We start from the raw sequence: 20,576 nt of genomic DNA, 5'->3' as shown, positions 1-20,576 counted from the left end.
CACCCGCTGAAGTGTTTAAGAGCGAGTGCAACTCTTGAAAACACGAGCGTACGAGTATCTTCACATAAATTCCTGCAGACACTGCGCACGCACATACACACACAGATGCCGCAGGGACCATGCTGAGGCCTGACACTATGACTCATTGCAGCGAAGCCCATTTATGACGAATTATCGCACTTCGAAGTAAAAACTGCTTATTTGTCAATATTTCAAGTTGAGTTAGCTTTAACTCTTGGTCCCAGTGTTTGTGTTCAATATGCTGCCTGGAAATGGAAATGTAGTGTATTTGGCAAGGAGGAAAGTAATGTTATTAGCCCACAGGAAGTCAATTTTTTTTGATTTTATGAATTGATTCAGTATCAGAGCAACTCAGATCTTATTTCTCAAATGAATCGATGTTTCTCCTCCCACCTAAAGTGAGCCACATTTTTAACACAAGTCACACGGGAATCAGAGCGTCATCTAAACCTTTTAATCGATCGCTTGACTGTCAAAGTGCATGTAAAGGATATAAGGTGATGCAGAGGGAGAGGCCGAATCCAGCAGACTGTGAAAATGCAGTGTCCAGGCAGCCTGGAGCTGAGGTGGGTTCATCATCTACTGCTGATACAGAAATGACTCATGCATATTTGTGTGGAAGGTAATAAAAATACTGCATTAGGATTATTTCAGGGAGAGAGTCTCCTGGGCAACCAGTGTAGTGTTAAAGAAATATGCAATAAAGATGTATCACTGTAATCATAACAGAGCTAGACAGCATGTGTTTCATTCCACACCCTGCTACGGTACACAGCCTCACAATTTTGTAAGACAGCAACAGAAGAGATTCATAATGTGTATACATATAACATTCAGAAATCCAAAGTCGACATCATTAGTTGACTTGAGATTAATTTAGTTGTCTCACTGTCACGGAGTAGATAGTATCGGGCGCTCCGGCGCTGCACGAACGCTTCGCACCCCGATAATTAAAGGCAGTTGTTTTCTCAGGCAGCAGATGATGTGTGACATAACACTGAAAAACATCCATCTCACCTGCTTATTTGGTGTCATGATGAATTATAAAATATTAGTTTTCTGAATCACTGAAGGAGTAAAAGTGAATTATATATTTTTTATTTATTTATCTGTGTAATATTTTTTTTAATTAAACTTTCCTTACATGAAATTTCTTGGAGATTTACCTACCTAAATATTCACAAGTCTGATGATATCAGAAAATATCGAAATATTATCTTGAATCAAATGTTTCTTCCTTGATTGACACCTGTTTCCTGTTACTAAGAGAGTTGAAGAAGCGTCCAACAAGGAGTAGCTTTTTCTTTTTTAAAGCCGCCATCTTCACCTTCTCTTAACTTTCAGATGTCCTTTACCAGACAAGACGTTTTATCTTCCACTTTATTTCCTGACTTCACCTCCTCCCCTCGTCGTTGCACCTATCTTTGGCATGTTAACCAATGTGTGTAGAGGGATCACATGTGGTGCCCAGCGGGCCTCCTCTCAGCTTGAAGCACACATAATCAAGCAGCGTCAGAGTTCAATTTTACAGCACCTAATTAATTCTCCAGATTTCATTTCATTTCATTTTCATTTTATTGCTCCCGCTGGCTGTTTCATCAGTGCATCAGTCTACGGCAAACACATGCCCACAAACACATACATAACTGTTGCGGCATGTGCACGAGACTCTGGTGTGGCTCCCTATTCCTTCCTGTTAAAATATTAATGTGGTGCTTTCAGGCGTTGAGGGGTTTTCAGCAAAAGTGGGGATTAAATTTCACTGTTGTTTGTAAACACGATGATGCTGTGTAAAGACGATTTGATCAGATGATTCTCCGCCATCTCGCAAACCGTTACATAATTCTGTGCGAGCAATAAAAGTTATTCCGACAGGTCTCTCTGGACAAAATTATCCATCTTCAGGGACCTTCATATTAAAATTTCAAGGAGCTACTGTGATGCATACACTTATACATAAACTGAACTGTGGAATTAATTAATTACTCCTTCTGTTGTTATTCTTCTAGTTATACCAGCTTATTCTCTATTACTGTATTTCACAAAGTAATAGCAGATTACTTGATTAAATTGGAGATTATGTTGGTAGTTAACACTGAATCCTGCTTGTTTTATGATATGACGTCCAAACACTCTCATAAACAGCATATTAGCATTTAGCATGCTGCAACCTGGCATTTAAGCTGAATCGAATTGAAAATTAACATTGAGGTTGATACTGTAACACTGATTATTATTATCTATTATAACACAACATTTACATTTATTTACACAACATTTACTCAAAAAGTGGAAACAAATCAGTAGCAATGTTTTAAAATGTTGTTTAAAAAGTAATTCAGTGAAACTTTTTCCATAGCAAATCAAGAGGAATTTTTGATTTGAAGTAAATCTGCACTGGAACGAAGTCGAGTTTATCTCAGAGGCGAAGTTACAAACGGAGACTGTTATGAGACTCAGTCACTTTCTACCATGGATGTGTTTTTTTTGTGTAGCCCTCCCTTCCCCCGTGACAAGGCTCCCCAAGGCTGTAGCTGTAAATAAAAACGTGTTCTTCTGAGTAATTTTGCTCCTTAAATCTGGGTTTAAAAGAAATTATTCCGCTCATGTGCTGCTAATGCTGCTGCTGCCGCTGCAGTATTTACCATAAGCTAGTTTTTGGAAGAAGAAGAAGAAGAAGGAAAAAAAAACACATGCAATCACTTTGTAAAAGCGTTAAGAGATCACACAGGCTGTGTTGACTGAAATCCGTGGGTTTAATGTTTTGGGTCGTTTTTTTATTTCTTTATCCTTTGCTTCTTGTGCAAACTGTCTGCCCGAACATGTTAGATCACAAGCTCTTGATCACTGAGCAGATGGGACGTGAAGGAGTAATCACTTGGATGTAAAGATGGAGAAAGAGTGAAAGCAGGGAGGACGGAGATGCACACACACTACACTACATCACAGGGGTTATCGGTTTTATATCCACTGGCTGAGTGTCCTACTTTACTGCAGCTTGTGTGTGTGTGTTTATATATATCTTAACAGTATGGTTTTATAGCCATTACTTGCCTACTAGAGATTCCTGGTATCAGCAAACACATGATAGAGCTCGTGTTTGTTCCCACAGAGGCTTCAGCTGGTATCTCAGACGATCACATGATCACATAGGGCGAAATAAAACGGTCTCACATCTTCACACCATCTCTCCCCTCTTCTGTCTCTGTGAGGACCAGTGTGTGTCTGTGTGCGTGTGTGTGCATGTGCTTCACATCTAAAAGAACGAGGGGTCCTCCAGGGTTAAGGCAGTGTTCGAATCAACATTATTACACCATATCAGAAAGTGGCCTCTTCATTCTTTGTGCCTCTCACATATTATCATTATATTTGAGTCATAGAACTGAGCATCTGTTTTTTTCTGAAGGATGAGTCCCTGGTGATTCAAAACACTCAGGACCACTTGAATATTTTTTTTCCAGAAAACTCAAGGACCCTTTTAACACAAAATTTTTGTCAGCTTTATATTGAAACAAGAATTTTTCAGTCCATTTCCTTCAGGGGATAGCTGGAAATTAAATATGTGCTTGCTTGTTTTGTGTACTGTAATGCAAATCAAGATTGAAAAGTTTCTGTGTTTCTATACGTTTTGCATTTGTTTATGAAATTCCTACACTATAAAATGGTTTCTTTTTGTCATATTGTATTAAATGTGCGAGACAGAGAAGTGGACGTTTAGCTTTACGAGTGTGATGATAACACACGAGAGGCACAAACTGAGCCGGTACAATGTATAACGCTCGCAGAGGCTTGTCAGCTTAAAAAAAGGAAACGTTTTTTACCGTTATCAGGCAACAGCTCTGTATATCATTGTGGCAATTCAACCTTTTTCCTTTTTGCGATCATCAAGATGCAGGAGAAAATGCTCTTGTAGTAATACAAGAAAGGAGGAATACATATCCAGTGCTGTACGAGCCTGACGAATGTTTATATGGCTGTGCCGCATCAGATAAGCCTTCAAAGCCCGGGGCGTGTTATTGAAAACAGACTTTCTGGTTCATATTTTATTTTCTCACCTGTACTTGTAGCAACACTGCCAAATTACCTATTATGTTAGCTTGTGTTTTATGTTTGTTTAACACTGTTTTTTTTAAATCCGTGTACCGTTTTAAAAGTTACATTCAAGACTAATCGTCTAGTTGTGACTGTCAAAGTTAGATAAGTCAGTTTTATTTATTTTGTTTAAAAGGCTTTGCAATCTGTACGACATAATACACCATGTGTCCTTTGACCTTTGCTTCAGATTAGGAAAAAACTTCTAAAAAAATTCACCTCAGCCAGAGGAACAGAGGGAGGAGGAAGAAGGAGTAGGTAGAGATGACAAACAGAGTGGCATTATAAAGCAGATAGATTGCCTGCAGGTAAAAGTCCACATGAATAGAAGTAGAAATATGAGTTTCTGACTGGGGAAGAGTAACAGAGAACAGCTTCCATTTGTTGCTGCTTCTCAAGTGTGACTTGGTGTGATACCAGCGAGCACACACATATGCATGCATGAGGTGCTGCATATAGCATAGTATGAAATACACACAGTCGTATCTTCTGTCACACATGAACACGTTACATATGTATGAGCAGATACGACAACGCACACAATGAGAGCGTGATAGAGCATATACAGTAGCTTTCCTGACCACAGACACGCATTCAAAGTGGAGTGCAGATAACGGCAGACTAACTGGTGGCTGAGGCTTTACAGAGGCGTGGAGATAATAGATATTTTTTTCCACATACTGAGGTTGAGAGGATGCAGAGACACACAAAGCGCTTGATGTAGCAAATGTAGCATAATATGACACAGCTGTCACCGACTGTAGGAGGAGGCGGTGGCGGCGGCCGTGTAAGAGAGGAGGAAGGCTGGTAGCCTGATGGATTGATCATCATCCATCGAGAGGAACTCCTGGAGGAAGCCGAGTGTCTCACGCTCTCAAAGCCTCAGTTGAGTGCCGTCAAAATGCTCTTCAGCAGGGAGCTCGACGAAGAGCATTGGGCCTCATTCACGAACCGTTCTTAAGAACAAATTTGTTCTTAAGTCCTACTTACGAAGTTTTTACGAAGATTGTGGCATTCATGAATGTTTTCTTATCCAGAATTTGTTCTTAACTAAGAACAAAATCTAAGAACAGTCAGGAGTATACTTACACACCTTTAGGTGCTGAGACTTATGCAAAAATAACCGATTATAGCGTTTTCTTTTGTTCTGCAGTTGTATGACATTATATGATTTGAATAAGAATTATTTTCTTATCTTTTATGATGTTTTTAATAATCATATATATTAATAATAATAATTGACAAATCATTGCAGTCTCTTAAAAAACATTATAGACACAAAATTCATATCATATCTTTTTTTGGGGGAGGGGGGGGCATACAGCTGCCGATATGATTTTTTTTTTTCCTAATTGCGGGCTGCAACAGTGCACTTACTGTAAGTGTTCACACAACACACAACTGTTTTTTTTTTCATATGTGATAATATGATGATATTTATGATGGCACACGTGAGAGTGTGGTCTCTCTGATACCGAAGAGCTGCATCCACTGCTGACGCTACTAAATACAGCCTAAATATAAATATAAAATATAAACTAAATATAAGCCTTTTGCTTGTTTCTTTGTTTCATCCCTGCCGCAGTAGCGCCACTTCACTACTTAAGTTCTTTTTACGTTTGGACTCTGGTGCTCCCTCCCAGATTTTCATTTGAGCATTTCAACTTTCTTTCTCACTTCACCTTCTCTGCTCAGTGCCTGTGGGTTCTGTGTGCACACGGCCCTGCAGTCTCATGCCCTTTTACGGGCATTGATGGGGCGGTTACCTATGCTAATCCTATGTTAATTAGACTCACCTGGCACACGCCCTCAACTTACGAGGAGATGGCATTCATCAAGTAGGAACACAGCTGCGAACAATTCTGAGGCTTACGAACGCGTTGATGAATCTGACGTAGGGTTTTCTTAAGGAACTTCTTAAGAACAACTTAAGAAAGAATCTAAGAAGGTTCTTAAGAAGATATTGGTGAATGAGGCCCATTGTCCTCAATCGACGTGACCTCGAAGGTCGGGGAGAAAAAAAAACGGTTATCGATTTTAGTGCGTATCATGAAATAAAGAGGGTTTGTTTTGTCCAGCGCCGATCGGATAACCTTAAAGATGATACGTGTAATTTTAACATCATAGGAGAGTAATTTGGAGATGACAGCTTAATTGTAGTCAATCTACAATACCACAAGATCACAACAACAAGAACAACGACTTGACAGGCTGCAGAGAGAATCCGAGGGGGTGTGGTTGTGTAATTATTTCACACCAAGACCACATATATGATGTAATGATGATGCCCCGATCATGGTATTGCAAGATGTTACATCAAAGAAGGAAAAAGGCATGATCCAGATTCTTGCAAGAACCTAAAAAAAATCAATTCGTAGTTCTTTACTGTAGCTGCATCTAAAGTTTTTACATTGTTGTGTGTGGAAATGGAAAAAACACATTTTAAAACATCTACAGATTAATTAATACGTGCAATAGTTGTTAGTTGTCGCCTGATATCAAGGCATGTTGCTGTTTTGTTTCCATTTGTTGAGTTTGTATAATGTTAAACTTGCTTTTGAACATTCATGTCAATATATTAATCCGTTTGTGGAGCTGTAGGATGTTTTTTTTTGTTTTTCTTCCCCACCGGAAAATCTCCAGATTCTTTTATCAGACTCATCGCTAATCACTTTGGCATTTGGAGCTCATTAATCTGTTCACACACATCAATCACCTCGCCGCCGTGGCCCCGCGTTTGTGCTGAGTAAAGACACACAGAGTCACTTGATGATCCCTCTCTGAGCCCGTTGCTCCAGTCAGTTAATCTTCTAGCAAATTTCCTCAGATCTGTGTAATAATTGCAGCCCATGTGTGCACCCTGCAGTTCTGGGAACATGAGTCATGCAGACACACAAACACACGCACAGAATCGATGAAACAATCATTGCAGTTGTGCAGAGAGAGAGGGGGAAAAATGATCCATTTACTCTCACTTATATTGGTCAACTCACTCCCCTCATCTTATACTGTACCTGCTGGCTTATTTATGTCCACCTGAACATGGACAACCAGGAGACCTTTGTGTTGATGTGTGTGTTGTTCTCAAAAACAGATTTACGCTCTGCAGAGGGTTCATGGTTGCAGTTTCACATCTGAGCTACTTCCTGGCAATTTTCACCTGTATTAAAAGAAAGAATTTGTCTGAAGCATTATGATGATTTTCAACAAGTCGTGTTGTTCTTTCACCTCATTAGTAATGAGTCAAGTGGACCTGCTAGCCTCCGCCGGCCTCTGCGCTGCATGTTAAATTGTTTTTGCCAGTAGAGATGTGGCAGGTAAACTGCTTGATTGCCGTGAAGCCGACACAAGGTTGAATCACTTCCAGCTCAGAGTGAGCAGCTACAGTAAAGCTTCCTGCCTTTCTCACAGTTTCAGATGGTGGATAATGACGGAGCCTGTGGAGTGATAGCACATAATGAGAGGAAAGACTTCAAGTAGAAAGACTCTTATTGCTTCTGGAAACAGTAGCTCAAAAGAACAAGTACAGTATGACTCTAATGATGATCCGACCTGCTTGAACTTTATGATTAGCTAACAAGCTTCTTTGTTTTGTATCTTAAAAATGCTTGATTTCTGCAGCCTGACAGTCTATTACTATTACTATTATTAACAGTAAGAATAGTAAAAACATGTTCTGGTAGCAAAGATCCCTCACAATCAGGACGGTGGCACTCTAAAGGGAGAGTTCAACAAATTGGCCAAAATTAGGTAGGTTCGTTACCTTTAATTGTCGGTGCAAGCTATTTTTAGAACGGCGGAGCAGAGATGCGAGCTGCTCAGAGCTACGATACGGAGGCTAATGGGATTTCTTGGTTTTCCCTCATCAAACTCATCAAATACACAATCCATCAACTTTTCGAGGCAGATGCAGAGACTGCTTGCCAGAAAACTGTCCCTGACAGGAACGCACATCAGCGGTTTTGATTGAATTTACCTCTAAAACAACTCTGTCTCGTAACGTTCCGTTATTATCTCATAGCGTGGTGAATGTGCAGGTCACAACTTGTCCACCAGAGCGTTTTGGAGTTGTTGGATTGTGGATTTGATGAGTTTGATGAGGGAAACTAAAAATCCCATTAGCCCCCGTAGCTCTGAGCAGCTCACGGCTCTGCTCCGCCGTTCTAAAAAATAGCTTGCACCGATAATTACAGGTAACAAACCTACTCCTAAAACTATAGGGATTATGGCAATGGGCCAATTTGACACCTGACACCTCCTTGGAAAATATTGAGACCAAGTTTTGGGTTAATTCTTTTAGTCTAAGAAACATAGAATAGATGAGTTGCACATGACTCCAACCAGATGGAAATGTAAAGAACTGAACTGGAAGTTTAAAACCTTTTAGCAGTGGTCATCGCTTGTTTTATTTAACAAATCACATTGTGGCCAATTGTTAAGGGTGACCTCATATGAGTGCTCCTCTTACTGCGTTTATCTTGACTCACTGAGAAGCACTTTGGATTGTACAGTAAGCATTTTATATCTCCTTACAGTCTGAGGGGAAGGGGGGAAAAAAGAGGATTTTTATTCATGTCAGCACTTCTTATGGAAGAACAAGAGATTTTTTTCCTGATTAAAGTGGAGGGATGAGAGGACACAGACTGACTGTGCTGCAGTGATTGTGGATGGAGCACAGGGAGTGTGTGAACCATGTTTGAGCCTTTAGAGGTGGCTCTGTTTATGCTAATGTGAGCTGGGATTGTCTCAAAGTGTGTCATCAGCTGAGAGCCTCGTCTGAGTGGAAACTTTCTAAAATACAGAGAATAAAAAAAGTAGCTTAATCATCACAAGGAAAAGAGGGAAGAGATGAGCGGCAGAAAGTGGAGATGCAGCGTCTGAGAGCTGAATAATAGAATAATAGTTGGAGTTGCATAATTTGTTCTGGATGTGGGAGGAAAAGGGTTTGGATGTTTACTCCTTTTTATTTTCTATTCTCTTGTTCCTCTCCCCCCCTCTGCATGCTGATGGGCCGTCTGCTTCTTCGCTCTTCTGAGCTTTTTGTGTGAGTTTGTGTGTTTACATCTTTGCGTGGACGTCTGAAGCAGCTGAAATAAAGACCAAGAATAAGAATAAAAAACAAAGAGCAAGCGCGGAGAGAAAGGGAACAAACAAAAACCCACAATATGCAAAAAATAAATAAAAAAGACGTGTGCATCGCTCCGTATTCAGCATCATTAACTGTAAGTGACTGTTAACAGGAGGGGAGTTGCTCTAACAACTGAAAATATCAATTATGATTATGATAATTACTTTTCAGTCCCCTGCTTGTGATGAATTATTATTAAATAATTAAATTTCAGAGTTAGTTAGCCGGCAAGGAGACTTAATGGAAACAGCAAAAGATTTGGGAATAATTACCATACGTACAGTTTGCACAGATAGTTTTGCCTCTGTTCAAGTTTCATTCATCAACACGTTTGTTTCCCAACTCCTCAGCTCTACGGTGCCTGATCTGGTGATCAATGATCATTTTTATGATAACTGATTATCACATTATTCATAAATTAGCACACGGTCCCTTAGCTTCACACGGAAACAAAAAAACCTCACACTGCAAAAGCACATCTCACCTTGTCGTAGGTGAGCAATTAGATTTTTTTAGCTAATGGGTATGTCATTTATTAGCACCTAAACACATTAGTGAAGTGTTAAACAGAATGTTTTCCCCCGGGGGGAGGAGGATGTTTGGTTTTTGCTAGAGTTTATTCAGGCACGGAGGACCCGGCTTCATGTGTATGTGCATGTGCATGTGCATGTGTGTGCGTGTGTGTACGTCCTTGTGTATACATCTGTGTGCCTGTGCTCATTAATCCCCTTCCAATCGGGCATGACATGTTCATTAGCCTGCCGCCCGTCTGCATTGTTAACGCTAAGCCTCAACCAGAACTACAGTTTGTGTGTGTGTATGTGTGTGTACACTTAGCTAATGTGTCATTGTGTGTGTGTGTATGTGTGTATGTGTGTATGTGTGAGCTCTTAATAAGCACGAGTCCAGAGAAAAAGACGCCTTTTTAGTTGTTAGGAACAAGCAGAATCAAAACACACAGAGACAAGGCGGCGATAAGCAGAAGAATAAAGAGATGCTTAGAGGATGAATAGGAGACGTTGAAGTTGGCATTAAACTCATTAAACATGAGACGCTTCGCAAAAGACTCGGACACACACGCAGCCTCAGCCTCCCTCTTTGAAACACCACAGAGTCACATCACTGCAGCTGCATCGTTCTCATTTATTCTCTGTCCCTTTAAATTGGTTGTTAAGCCCATGGCACAGTGAGTGCACACACTACATTTGATCAATCTGCATTGCTTTTTGTGAAGTAAAAATAAAAAAAACAAAAGCACATGACATGACTCTGTGTAGTGTCGCTCCCTTTGCCAAGCCTGTTTGATTCCCTGTTGGGCTCATACATCATTGTCTTTCCTCCCTTTTGGCTTTTTTTCTGTGCTGCTGTGATCTTGTCTGGTTGATGCATTGCTCCTTTAATTCCCCCGCGGTCTCTGTGGGATGTCGCTGCTGTGGTGTTATTCCCCGCTGACCAACTCTCCACTACGAAGAAAGAAAAAAAAGGACGATCTCACTGCTGTGGCCGTGTCGCATTCAGATCCGCGGAGGCCTCTCTGGTTTGGGACATTAGTGCAGGATCTGTGCTTCCTCTATGTTAGAGTCACGCATGTGGAAAAACCCCTGTCTGTTATCGACCGGTGCTACAATGTGTGTGTAAAAATATCTTGATGTGACCTTTGTTCATTTGCTTATTCGCAGGAGAACAAGGTGACTTTAAAAGTTTGGTGCAGCAGCTAAAGTTTTAGTGTTTTGGGGGATGATGATGAATTTTATTGAAGCTAGAAGTCAGATGAGAAGATCAGTGTTTCCTAACTTTATGCAAAGCTAACATGTCTTTAATGATATCAATGCTCTTATAATACCTCTCTTTTTAATAATAACACATCTATTTTATATTTTAGTGGAGTTATTTCCTACTTTAGATGTTTCCTTCCTCTCGCTCCTTTCTCCTTTATCTTGTCTTCCCTTCTTCCTTCCATCCCTTCTCTCATGATAAATTCAGATGCTCATCTCCGTTTCTTTATCATCTTTATCATCACCATGTCCCTCAGTCCTTTATGATGCCATTGTCCCCGTCTCCTTCCTTTCTTCTTTCCTTCCTCCACAGCTTCACTCCTTCCTCTCCAAATCCCTCCTGTCCTGTTTAAAATTCTCACCACTTCTTACCTCTTCCCATAATTTCTTTTTTTCTCCCCTCCTCTACCATTTTCTTTCTTCTACACTGCCTTTTTCACTCGCTGCCTCCTTTCATCTTCAGTTTTTCATTTCTCCCTGTCCTGTCCTCTTTTCATTTTTCATGCTGTAGCCTTGTTCAGCCTAATTCTTTGTTCCTGTTTTTTTTGCTTTTGTTTTCATCTCACTTTAGTGCAGTTGATCTGAAGATGGATCAAAACCCAATTTGAGTGCACCCTGCACAGAAAGAAAGCGCCCTCTCCCTCGGCTTTCATTCTCTTTCCATCTCCTCCTCACTTCTTCTCTTTCTCAATGCTTCTCACTCTTTTAAAGGGATAGTTCAACATTTTGGTGAATGGGCCCATTGCCATAATCCCTATAGTCATCATAGCAGTAGGTTTGTTACCTTCAATTGTCGGTGCAAGCTATTTTTTAGAACCGCCGAGATTTTAAGATAAGGGAATGTTACGAGACAGAGTTGTTTTTGAGGCAAATTCATGCAAAACTGCTGATGCGCGTTCCCGTCGGGGGCAGTTTTTCAGCAAGCAGTCTCTACATTTACCTCTAAAACAACTCTGTTTCATAACGTTCTGTTATTAGCGTGGTGAATGTGCAGGTCACAACTTGTCCACCAGAGAGTTTTGGAGTTGCTGGATTGTGTATTTGATGAGTTTGATGAGGGAAACCAAGAAATCCCATAATGAGCCTCCGTAGCGTACCTCTGAGCAGCTCGCGGCTCTGCTCCGCCGTTCTAGAAATAGCTTGCACCGACAAATAAAGGTAACGAACCTACTGCTATGACTATAGGGATTATGGCAATGGGCCAATTTGCCAAAATGTTGAACTATCCCTTTAAGGTTCAGGGTTTTGTATCTTGTGTCACACACGTGCAGCAGCAAAGGCCTCGTACGGATCGTCACTGTCATGTGTCGGTCTCTCGCGGTATTTCTGGATGTTAGTTCACCTTTATGTTCCACTGTATTTATTCACTTTTCCTACATCCTCTCTCTCTCTCTCTCTCTCTCTGTCTCTCTCTCTCTCTCTCTCACACACACACACACACACACACACACACACACACACACACACACACACCAGCAGGGTTTCGACTGCCTGAGCTGTTTGCGAAGCGTAGCAGCAGGTTGTTGAGAGCTGCAAATGCCTCATTATGTAAGATGTGTTTACCAGATGCCAGTCTACAGTTTGAGTTGTTCTCTGCTTCACTTTCTCACTCTCTCACTTGGCTGCAAGCGATCATTATGTCTCTCCCTCTCTTTCTTTTTTTGTCCATTTCTTTCTCTCTCTTTCTCTTGTCTCTGTTGCCTCTCCATATTTGCCTCCATCCCTCTCTTCATGTTACATAAACCACATTGGCATATGTGTGTTTTATTACATCACAACATATTCAGGTGTTGGAACTAATGAGTCTAAAATTGTGACTTGAGTACAAAGCTGCAGACACTCACACATGCTTTGGTAATTTAGGGAAGATACTGCACTGACTTACAAACATCCCCTGTAGACTGAAATCAGATGATTGCTGGTTATAGAGCCTCAAATTGTCAAATTACCTCGACTGCATGACTTCCATAACATTAATGTGTGAAGCCGCATACAGCGGCATACCACACTTTCTAACATTGAAACACTTTAGCTGGGATATTTTAGATTGGGAGTCAAAATTTTGAGCCTGTTTTTAATTTTAAACAAACTGAAATATTTACTTTTAAGTTAAAAGTCACATAAAAAGAAGAAAAAACACATTTATTATAGTATATTGTATAGTTATGTGTATAAAAACTATTATTTCTCTAACCTTTGGACTCATCTCCTTCCTCTCTTGCATGCAGCCCAAGCAGCGCACCTCTCTGTCCTCATCCCTGGATGTCCAAAGGCCGGTCAACCACAGCTGTGAGCCCAGTGAGGTGAGCTCGTCACTGGGCTACGCCAGCTTCAGCACGAGCCCCCCCGCCAGCCCGCCCCTCAGCCCCAACCAGGAAGACTCTGCGGGCTCCAACGACGACTGCCAGCTCAACGGTAAGTCCCGTGAAACGGACGTGACGTGGCGGGAGATCAATTAGTGTTAAAGGTCGTCTCGTTGTCGCCTCAAGGGGATTATCACAATATGAAAACTCTTCTAATCGGGTCTCTTTGTCTTTGTCTGATCATAAATCCTTTGTGTTTATGTATTGTTGTCATTCAAAACAGAGATATTAGCATTTAAAGTGTTACAGTCTTACATCTAGCACAGTAATAGTGGGCAATTTCTCTTGGGCAGGGACTAGTGATGAATGGAAATGACTTAATCCAATGTGGAAAATGAGTTTAATATACTTAAAATATCCCATCCATCATGTATATTAGCCATCTGCTGACCTCGTGAGTGGCTGGCTTATTTTAGCCCTGTTCAGTTAATGGCATCAGGAATGCATGAAACACACATTTACTCAGCAAGTTGAGTATGTCAGTGTTCGGTGCGTCTTTTTTCCTCGTGCATTCAGCCAGAGTGTGTGTGTGTGTGTGTGTGTCGATGCATCCACTCTTCACTCCATCTGTCTCACTTCAGAGTAGTTTAAATTCTTCGAGCCTTGAAACCAAGTGAAACTTAAATCCTTTTGCCCTGGGTCCCAGGAAATTGAAATCTTTCTGCTCCTGTCGTACCGTTGCCCACAGCCGGGAGGCAAACACCTGACAGGGTCAGAGAGAGAGGAGGGGCGGGCACATCACACCTGACAGCTGGGAGATTGTCTGTGTGAGAGAAAATCGTGGATAGGATCAACAATAAATACATAATATCTAAAGTTAGTGTTATTTCCAGAAAAATATCAACATCATATTATATTACATTTTTGTTAAACTGTACAGTACCTTGCTTCCCTTCATTTTATTTTACCATCGTTCTTAAAACCTTGAAAAATACTTTACGTAAAGTATGCAAGGATGAATGCTGAAATGGAAAGTAGGTTAAACTGTGTGGCAGGTTTGTAACACTGTTATCTTTGTGAGCTAGATCAAATATGTCAAGTCAGATACTGTCAGTTTGTGGTTGCAGCTGATCTCACAGTGAAATAGTCTTTGCAAATATTTTTGTTTTTTATTTCTACCTCCTGAGGAGTCAGACAGGGAAGTTCCTCACATATCATATAGTAGCAACGGGTTGAATTGCTGGTTTTAGACCAGCAGGCCAGACTTGTGAGTGAGTTGCACCTGGAATTGAAGGATGCTCCAACGAGCACTAAGAATTATCCTACAGAACGTTTTGACCTGTTGTGTGGGTTTGAAAACCGCACGAGTGCACATCATGCTTTATTAATAGGGGACCTACTGCTGCGTCTGCCAGGGGTGAAGAGGATCAGGTCACGAGGAGCTTTTGTGCTGCTCAGCTAAAACATGTCAAACCATTGTTGCCTCTTGTTCAGAGCAGGTCACACTCCAGCTCAGGAGGTTAGATAAAAGTTACATATAAGTTCACCAAACTTGACTATTTCTATTGTACAGATTTCCACTGCCTATGTAAGCGAATCCACCACTCGGCAGTAATTGTGTTGAAATTATTGTCTTTAAATGCCAAATGCAGTTGCCAATCAGATTCCTCTTTGAACATTTGTACGTTTTTTTTTAGTGAAAACTATTCTCAGCTTGTGTGTTAGTTTCAAGTCAAGTTTGAAAGGAAAATTAAGATGAAAACAAGCTCCTTCTGGGGGAAAACCACACCGGATATCCTGCGAACTAGTCTCCAAGACATCAGTAAAAGATGCTGTGTTATTCCTATGGGAAAGTCCCTTTTAGTGTCAGACCAGATGAAACTGTGTTGGCTTCATCTAACGACGCCCCCCCTACTGAGTTAAAAAAGTTGTTCTTGCAAAAGGAATATTCCATGAAACGAGAGGTATTTCGTCAGAGCAATGTCATAATGAGGGTGGTTTAGTCTTACATCTGCACACACACACATGCACACACACATTTCAGCACTTTCATTTTGTTCACATACAGTAATGAAAAAAAAGGAACATAAATACTAAATAATGCAAAACGTGTTTACTATCCAGATGCATTATTGATGTGATTGACAAAAGTTCCTATATTGTGAAACCTAGAATAACTAATAACCAGCATATGATACGCCATTAAGATTTCATACAACTGAACTGTTTACATGGTATTTGCACAAATAATGATCATAGTGATGACAGTATTTTATTTTCTGAAGTTATCTTAAAGGGATAGTTCAACATTTTGGCAAATTGGTTACGAGACAGAGTTGTTTTCGAGGTAAATTCATGCAAAACCGCTGATGCACGTTCCTGTCAAGTGCAGTTTTTCGGCAAGCAGTCTCTGAATTTACCTCGAAAACAACTCTGTCTCGTAACGTTGCATTATTATCTCATAGCGTGGTGAATGTGCAGTTCACAACTTGTCCACCAGAGCGTTTTGGAGTTGTTGGATTGTGTATTTGATGAGTTTGATGAGGGAAACCAAGAAATCCCATGAGCCTCCATAGCGTAGCTCTGAGCAGCTCGCAGCTCTGCTCCGCCGTTCTAAAAATAGCTTGCACCGACAAATAAAGGTAACGAACCTACTCCTAAAACTATAGGGATTATGGCAATGGGCCAATTTGCCAAAATGTTGAACTATCCCTTTAAACTAAAAACAAACAAACTCTCTGTATCACTGCAGAAGAGGAACTTGGAATTTGGATTTACTCCTGACCCGTACAGTATTTCCTTTGTGTCATTTCCTAGTCGCAATTTTTGTGTTACCATAGCGATGAGATTCCCCGTTGTCATGGCGAAGCGGCGGCCTTGGTGCTGAGAGTCAGCTGCTGAGGCGCTTGTGAATACTTCCTCTCTCTCTCTCTCTCACCTGGGTTTCAGTCCAACCCGTCTCTCCTCACACTCCCGCCGCCGCCGCCGCCGCTATCAGGCGCCAGCAGAAGAGGCAGAGCCGGACTTTCATCCAGGAGCAGTTCAGAGCCCCAGTGTTACACTTTGATCCGTGTAGTGCCTCAAATGAAAAACACATTCATTACCAATCCACAGGTGCACACACACACACACACACACACACACACACACACACACACACACAGATGTAAAACCTGAATGAGTCGTCTTCATCTAGCAGTCCTGTTGAAGCACGAGTCTGGTGTTTATGTAACAAGAGTCCTTTCATTTCCTTCTTGAACCGACGTAACGAGCCTTGGCTTCTGATGTCGTCTCAGCACAAGGACCGCAGAGCAATTATTGACCACAGTGTTGAAAAGCTCTTGTTTTTTTTCTTTTCTTTGAACGCATCATGAGCTTCTCTATTTAGAAACACTAGGAACGGAGTATTAGACTCAAAAAACCCAAACCTGAACCCGTATGAAGTCGAAGTCTTAACTCGCGGCCCCGTCTTTTTGCCCATTTTTGTACCAGCCGGGGAGTTCAGTATAGAGTCAGGAACTGAAAAGATCCTGAGGTAGAACTGCTCTTCACAAACCCATGGATGACGTCATGGAGGCCAAGACAAGTCCATCCTTTGAAAAGTTTCTCAAAACATTGCTGGAGGAAAATGTGGCTGTGTGGATGCAAAGATGCAAGGAGAGAGTCTTCTCTGGTGCTGCGTCTCCTAAATGGATGAAGTAAATTTAGATTAAAACAACCACACTTACAGAAACATATTATACTTTTTTTTTTACTTTTTATTTTGCAAGTTGGGTGATTAACAAACAACACATATGACACAGTAGAAATGAGACAATATATAAGACAACATAGACAAAACCAAACAAACAAACCAATAAATAAATATATAAATAACTAAAAATAATAATAGAAACATATTATACAAGCATTCACTGCAAATTACAGATACAACTTATAATGCATTCAGAATAAGTCTACCTCTATGTGTTTCACTCTCTCTCTCTATGTATGTCTCTTCCTCGCTCTCCCAACACCAGGAATAGATTGGCACCCATTTATTTTTCCATTTATTTTTTTCTCTATCCCGCCCCTCCCTCACTCCCTTCCTCCCTCTCCCTCCTCCCTCTGTCTTCTTTTGCTCATCCCTCCTGCTCTCTCCACTTATTAGCTTTATAAGGCCCATTGTGGGGTTGCCATGGTAACAAGTGGCTTACAGAGACAGAGAGAGAGAGAGAATGAGAGAAAGAGGGAGCATATATGTATGTGGGTACAGAAGGCAAGGAGTCACAGAATTCAAAGGATGCCAGTGAAAAAAGCGAGTGGGAGAGAGAATGAGAGTCTGATGTTGTTGGGAGGCGGCAGCAGCGGCGGCGACGGCGGCGGCAACGGGGAGGAGAGGAGAGGAGAGGAGGAGGGGGGGTCAGAAAAAATGGAGAGAATGGAATGTGAGATTTCACTGGGTTGGATTGAGAAATGAGGACAAGAAAGTGATGGAAGCATTTTATTCCCCGCTCTGCACACCATAAAAGGTCTTTCCTTCCTTCTTCCTTTCTTCCTTCCTTCCTTCCCCTTCACATCTGTCTCTTTTCTTCTTATCTCTTTCATTTTCTTCTTAAAAAACTCTGAACTTGTTCTTCAACACAACCCCAGCATTTATACAATAAATCTCCGGCCCCGCAGCAAAGTATGCAGGTGTCAGCAACCTGCGTGGGCGGTTGGATAAAAAGGAGGCCTATTAATAACCCAGTCCATCACTGGTAGCTGCTGTTGATGCTGCACAGAAGTGAACTACCAGTTTATGTAATTTTGGACATCACTGTGAAGAAGATATTCCCTCAGTGCCCTCGGTTACAGAGTGCCAAGTGCCGTGCAGTCGGTGTTATGCAAAAAGCAGCGCAACTCTTGACGCAGCTGTCCTCCATGAATTATGCAGTGCCCCCTGCGACAAGTCGGAAACAAAACAAATCTGCAGGTCTGTGTTTATTCATGTGGAAGCTGCTGAAACACTTCACAGCTTCTTATGCACCCAGTAATGTCCATGCAAGCAAATTTGTGTGCACAGATTATATTAGACATTACATAATGCATGTTGGTTATTTTTAAATGTAATTTACTTCATGTTACTCTGGTGTTGCCCCTTAGTTCTTTAGATCCTTTTATCTTTCAGTTCATAGTTTTGGATCATGACTTTGGGTTGTGACAGTCTAACTGACCTATGGCTTTCACATCATTACCAGCCACAGTCTCCAGCTGTTTTCCACAAAAAAGCTCTAATAAACCCACTGTGCATGACCTTTCCAGCACCAAACAGCAGTTTACAAACTACCTGATGGACATGGAGGAACATTTAGATGCTTAAGAGACAACACTATTCGTGAATATTGGATCTAAGTTCATCAAGTGGTCAGAGGCACAACACTAAAATAAAATGGATGCTGCTGTTGCATTATCTTTTTGGATATGTAAATCTGTCAACTGATATTGAGGAACAATGCAAGATGTTTACCTTAACTATGCTACATTTTTACCTTAATTAAACAGCTTTGGAGAGATTGTGATGGTGAACTTGTTACGAGGGAGAATGGAGACTCACTTCCTTCCACCTCGTGTCTCTTGGCCTAAAACCAACCTTGCTGCCGACCTGGTGTCCCAGCTCTTGTCTCAGTGCTGTGCAACACGAACACACCCCGTAAACTTCGTAACGTCCCCGTAACGTTATCCACTGCTCCATGGATTCCTGTCTCGCTGGCTTCGTTAAAAACAAATGACATGGTCGGGAGGGGGGTTAGCAAAACAGCTGAAAAGTGGACTTGTATAGTTCCCCTTTAAAGCCATAAAGCAGAAAGTCATCTTACTGTACCTACATATATGAAATATAATGTTTCCCAACAAAGCATATAAACTGAGTTATACAGACTCTTGCTTCTACATCACCATAAGGAAATGTAATTATCTGGAGTCCTCTTTGTCAGTTGCCTGCAAAACACAACTTCATAGTTTCTCCACAAAGGGCCACAGAGCGGCTGAGTGATCGATGAGCTCCAACACTTAATGAGCCACAAATGGCAAAGTGATCAACTGCTCCGAGTGCGTGTGTTTGTGCATGGTTGTCGACTGTGTGTTAAGAGTTAAACTCATTAGACCTCTGTTGCTTAATTCAGTTCCCTCTTTTGTTCTCAAATGCCACACACTTCACTTGTGGCTTGACACCAACTCACAACTACAATATGAGCACACACAAAAAACGCATAATGGATCCATCAACCTGCTGCGCCTAATCCTCGAGTCGGCTCCGAAAGTCGGCAGTGCATCTGTTTGCAGCATTAATTTAATACTCAAGCACACTCATGCATAGACACACACATGCTCATGGTTTTTCTTGGGTTTCCCTCCAGCTGATAACTCAGCTCCGTCCTCTGGTTTTGTTATAATACACTGTTACATTCGAAGCCACATTCATTTATGTATCTGAACCAGCAGAGCATGATAGTTAATGAAATAAACCCCTCATTAATGGCCACTGGTATAATTGTCAATTAACATATTTAATTATAATCATAGCTTAACAGAAACTGAGCATGCGTGTGGGATTCGGCTTTTCCTTTTTTTTCTTCTTTCTCCACCACACTTTAAAGTGAAGCGATGCTGTCTGCAGACGTGCGCTCCACTTATATAAAATGACAGGAATTTTCCCTCTTGTTCTTCCCAAGTTGAATGTGCTGAATGTGTAGCCCCCCCCCCAATCCCTCCTCCCTCCCGTTGTGTGGCAGGTGGCAGATGTGATGAAATTATAGCTTTCCTCTCGCTACTTTTTCACCCCTGGGTGAGAGCGGATCAATCAAAGATAAAAGCCGAAGTCGAGTTTGATCGGTGAAAGGAGGAGAGAGGTTGAAAACACATCGCTGTTTTCTCATGTGTGTGCAGTTTAGTTTCTGTGTGTGCACATAAGTTTATTATTACATCTGTACAATCTAATGCAATCCAGCGCAGAGACTTGCAATATATATCCTCCTATCATTGTGAATGTAATAAATATTCAATTATTGTTGCTAGAGAGGTGCTGATTCTGATTTTAACTCTAGGTTCATTTTAAGGCCATTCCCCTCTGCTGGTATTTCTACGTTGTATCTCGTGTGTGTGTGTGTGTGTGTGTGTGTGTGTGTGTGTGTGTGTGTGTGTGTGTGTGTGTGTGTGTGTGTGTGTGTGTGTGTGTGTGTGTGTGTCTGTGTCAACAGCTCTCTGATGCAGAGCAGGTTCATAGTTTGTAGTAAAGTG

The 20,576-nt window shown here is 41.3% G+C and overlaps 1 protein-coding gene across 4 annotated transcripts in view; it reads left to right on the top strand.

The window, feature by feature from the left end:
* The window catches only part of anks1b (ankyrin repeat and sterile alpha motif domain containing 1B), a 223,172-nt gene that overhangs the window by 125,427 nt on the left and 77,169 nt on the right, over positions 1-20,576 (top strand). For all 4 annotated transcript variants that reach the window (XM_085769577.1, XM_085769576.1, XM_085769578.1 and 1 more), the window contains one exon: positions 13,245-13,431. In XM_085769577.1, coding sequence (XP_085625703.1) covers positions 13,245-13,431 — 187 coding nt within the window. The remainder of the gene's footprint in view (positions 1-13,244; positions 13,432-20,576) is intronic.

This window comes from Trachurus japonicus, chromosome 23 (genome assembly GCF_045865225.1).
Source record: "Trachurus japonicus isolate A0001 chromosome 23, Traja_1.0".
In the NCBI taxonomy this organism is placed as follows: domain Eukaryota; kingdom Metazoa; phylum Chordata; class Actinopteri; order Carangiformes; family Carangidae; genus Trachurus; species Trachurus japonicus.
This window is presented reverse-complemented; position numbering and strand designations above follow the sequence as displayed.